Source organism: Sabethes cyaneus, chromosome 2, assembly GCF_943734655.1.
Source record: "Sabethes cyaneus chromosome 2, idSabCyanKW18_F2, whole genome shotgun sequence".
Lineage (NCBI taxonomy): Eukaryota > Metazoa > Arthropoda > Insecta > Diptera > Culicidae > Sabethes > Sabethes cyaneus.
In genome coordinates, this window is record NC_071354.1 from 175,499,214 (window position 1) to 175,503,189 (window position 3,976).

At 40.7% G+C, this 3,976-nt stretch overlaps 1 protein-coding gene across 1 annotated transcript; it reads right to left on the reverse strand.

Moving 5' to 3' along the window:
• Positions 1-1,377: 1,377 nt before the first annotated feature.
• On the reverse strand, positions 1,378-3,750 carry LOC128736379 (lipase 3-like). The gene is made up of 5 exons (XM_053830855.1): positions 3,658-3,750; positions 3,022-3,585; positions 2,491-2,967; positions 1,565-1,639; positions 1,378-1,458 (listed from the first exon to the last, which is right to left on the reverse strand). The coding sequence occupies exons 1-5, from the start codon at positions 3,748-3,750 to the stop codon at positions 1,378-1,380; spliced, it is 1,290 nt and encodes a 429-aa protein (XP_053686830.1).
• Between the last annotated feature and the right edge of the window lie 226 nt (positions 3,751-3,976).

A 3,976-nucleotide genomic window follows, 5' to 3' on the forward strand; every position in this document is an offset into this window, starting at 1 on the left:
TGCCAAAAATCTCGGCCGGGTCTGGTTCTGTGGACGGGCGATAGACAACGAACCATATCTTTGTGCTGCGACAAATCATCCAAAAGTGTCGCGAATACCAAGTCGTTATGTACCATCTATTTTTAGATTTCAAGGCCGCCTACGAAACTATCGATCGTGAAAAGCTGTGAAATATTACGATGCATTTCATTTAAATTCAGGTAAAATCCTAAACGACATCGCACCAGGGTAAGTAAGTAAGTAAAGTACTGTAACAATAGTTGTACTTGTTGTAATTGTAATACTTTTTATGTATACACGGAAAGAAGTTTGATTCCGATGCCATGAATGAAATCATAACATCATGAATTGTAAGTTCATGTCAAATCATGACTGAACTGCCATATCAGACAGCAAAAAATCATGAATAATAGTTCATGATTTTGCGTTGTGCTGTACTGCAAGAAGCTCGTGATATCATGATTTTTATTCATGGTGTATTTTCATAAATCATGAGCTAGAAACCGGGAATCATGAGTCATGTTGCTCATTTTGGAGACCAAATTTCTACCCGTGTAGGTATCTTAAAACAAGCAGTTACTTTGCTTGAATAGTAACCCAATCAAATCTTCTCTAGTTACAGTAGCCTTCTATCGATAGAAATGAAATCTTTCCTGGATTTTCATTGATTGCTTGAAAAAATCCAATCCAAGTTTGATCTCCAACTGATCAACTGATGATAATGTTAGTGTTATGACAGTTTTGTATTAATTATTCACTATAAACCGACCTCTGAACAATTATTTTTTTCTTATTAATTGTTAAACTCCTTGACCGAAACAGCATACGAGAAGCATTCAGTAAGCTGGTATACATTCGAATCATCATTTGTTTCGCAAGGACGGTAATATGCAGTACAACTCAATTACGACGATAAACTGTCCATTGCAGACTTCATGCTGCTGTCGCAAATGATAATTGTTTGTGCTGTGCAGGATGTGCTGGATTGCGGAATCTCATCGTGTCACCACTATTCTTTCGGCGGTGCGCGGAACCCCCACGCGAGAACGCGCTGCATGTGGGCTTCTAATCATACGCCAGTTCCCTGGGGTGCGGTCATTGAGCTTTTATTTAAATTTTCATTTTAATGACTGGAAGAAAAACTTGCAGCTCGGCCGGGAGTCGTTCACCGGGGCCAGCAGATTGTACCATACAAGCACGCGCGAATAAATATAGGAATAAAATTTGCTTCTATCTGCCACTGTATCGCCACTAATTAAGGCTACTATACTATAAATCGTGTCGCTCCGCCCTCCACGATCCACGATGAGTGCTTAAATACAACGCAACTGCTTACAAACCTCTCGGATCGTAAGTTATTTCCTGCCGTGGTCATACTCACTGTTTCAACACATTTACTTCGATTAAACTGGCTTCGGTCGGCCGGGCGAGGGAATCTTGTGGCATTTCGTCGCGATACTGAAGAAAAATGATGGTATTCGCGATAATGTTTTATAGCGTGATGAGCTCTCTCAAGTGAAAAAAGGCCCAGCTTTAGATAGTGGGACCAGCCGAGCAAACCGACCAGCAGCGGTACGGCAAGTTGACCGTCGAGGGTATTAAAGGCAATTTCCATGTCCAGCAACGGATGTTCTTTCATCTGTTAAACAATTAACACTTTTTCTAGGTATTTTTACGTGTTATTGTTGCACGGCGAATGATCGCTTCGCGCCCGTTTTTCGTGGTTACCGTCATTGCGTCTTCGTCGCCGCCGTCGTCTTCATGGCTGTTTGTTTTGAATGTTTCACCCACTTCTCCGGTCGACTGGTGCATGTGCCTTCATTTCTTTTTAATTTGAATATTCTTAATTTAAATTCTATTTTATTACGCAAACACCGTTTGCCCGATTATGCTTCTAGGAAGAAAAAAAAAACTAAACAACAATGCTCTGCATGACAGCAATGGATTCCGTTTTACGATTTGGTTTGATGCGAATTGAAACAGGAGTACGGTTTACTGTAATTAAAACTTCAGAATAAAGTTTATGGTAAGGTAGGTGAATCATTTGAATGGTGCAAATTTTTTCGTAATTTTTTTGGTTGTTGGGATGATGGTGCATCTTACAGTAAAAGATAAGGTCTATTGCCAAGTAGCGCCGTCTCGTTGAAACTACATATCTGCCAGATTCAATGCTTGGTTTTGAGGAAAAACTGAATGACTTCCGATGGTCAATCAAGAACTGCAACTTATTTAACAGGACACCGTATAGTATTTGTTTTTTTTTTATGTCAATTTCATTAGTTAATTTGACTGCAAAACTGTCTGCGAGTTTGTGTGCAACGGATTAATAAACTTTTTGTCGACGGGAAAAGCAAAAAATATTGCGCTTTACTGTATATGAATAAATTGAGTTTTATACAAGTCTTTGCAGCACATCTTAATTGATATGAATCTAAACTAATTATCTTCCTCAATGCTGTCAACTATCCTCTTATATACCGCATTTCTCACATCACCGGCCAATAGAAAGTCCATATGATTAAATGAGGCACTTGGAATTTGGTACAGGGAGGCCAAATTTGGCAGATCTTGCGCAAGGCGTCGGATATCCATCGGATGTGTGAGTTGATCACTAAGGCCGTAATAGATGCTGACAGGAGTACGAACATTAGTTAAATTGTAATCCGGAGGCTCGAGTGAGCGGTAGACTGCAGTGTTGTTTTCTGGACCGTAATCAAACTGACGAAAGTGCCCCGACGTGACCGCTTGCCCATAGTGGATAAACTGCTTGATCGAGGCTCCGGCAGGGATGTGACCAATGACCACCGCCACTATTACGGGATCTAAATTTCGATACTCACCGGCCGATAACAGAAACATAGTATTGACACAGTACTGCCCACTGTTTGGACAGACATTCGTTGCCACCTGATTGAAAAACGGTTCAGACGGAGCAATTTGATGAATACCCAACATATTCGCAATGTTCTGTAAAATGTCACAGTTCTATGATATTTGATCCTTTTGTGTTGCAATTCTTACCGTAGCCGCTTGAATATGCATTGCTAGGTACCTTAAGAAAGGGTTATTAAGATGATACAAATACACAGCTGGGGCTAATGCGTACAGTTTTGTAACCTTGTCATTATATTCCGGCATCATCGATGTCATCACAAAGAAAGCCGTAGTTCCTTGGGAATGTCCAATGTAGTGTAGTTTATCGACTTGGCGTGTTTCCAAAATAAAATCAACTATCATTGGTACGTCGTAAAGGCCGATTTCATGCCAAGAAAAATCCCAAAACTCTTTCTTGTCCATCGTCAAATAGCTATGCTCTCTTGAGTAGCGGTTTCCTCTGGCATTTCCGAGCCACACGTCGTACCCTTGATCCGAGAGCAAGTACGCAAGTGCATGGTTGGGTCCAATCAGAACCCAATCACCCGAAGAACCCAGCAATCCGTGCATCAAAAATATCGGTTTCTTCCGAGGATCAAACGGACCGGTTGACGGTGAAGCCGTAATTCGATGCATTTCTATGATAAATCCACCGTAGGTGTTCAGCTTATGGATCTCGGTTTCATAGCCGTATTTAGTGGTGATTTGTGGCTAAATGATGATTGGAAAACAAAATAACAGCAGATAAAGAAAAATAAAATGAAAACTTTCGCTTGGTCTTACCGTTTTGAGGTTTCCGTCTTCATTTTCAACATGAAAATGCGATGAAACTGCTGTCACCCAAATCGAGAGAGTAAAAATAATTAGTTCCATCATCGCGTGTTGCGCCACATTTATGAATGCTTTATAGTTTATAGGATCTCTATAAAAACGCATGCATGGCATGCATGCGGGTTAATTCGTAACTTATTCAAATACGACTAAGCTATGACTGTTGGAATTCCTTCCACAGTGAAATTCCACATAGATAGGTGCGTCTGTTTGCTGCGAGAACAGTTTGAGGGGCACACTTCTAGAATATCTGTGCTCTTGTGTCGGGTTA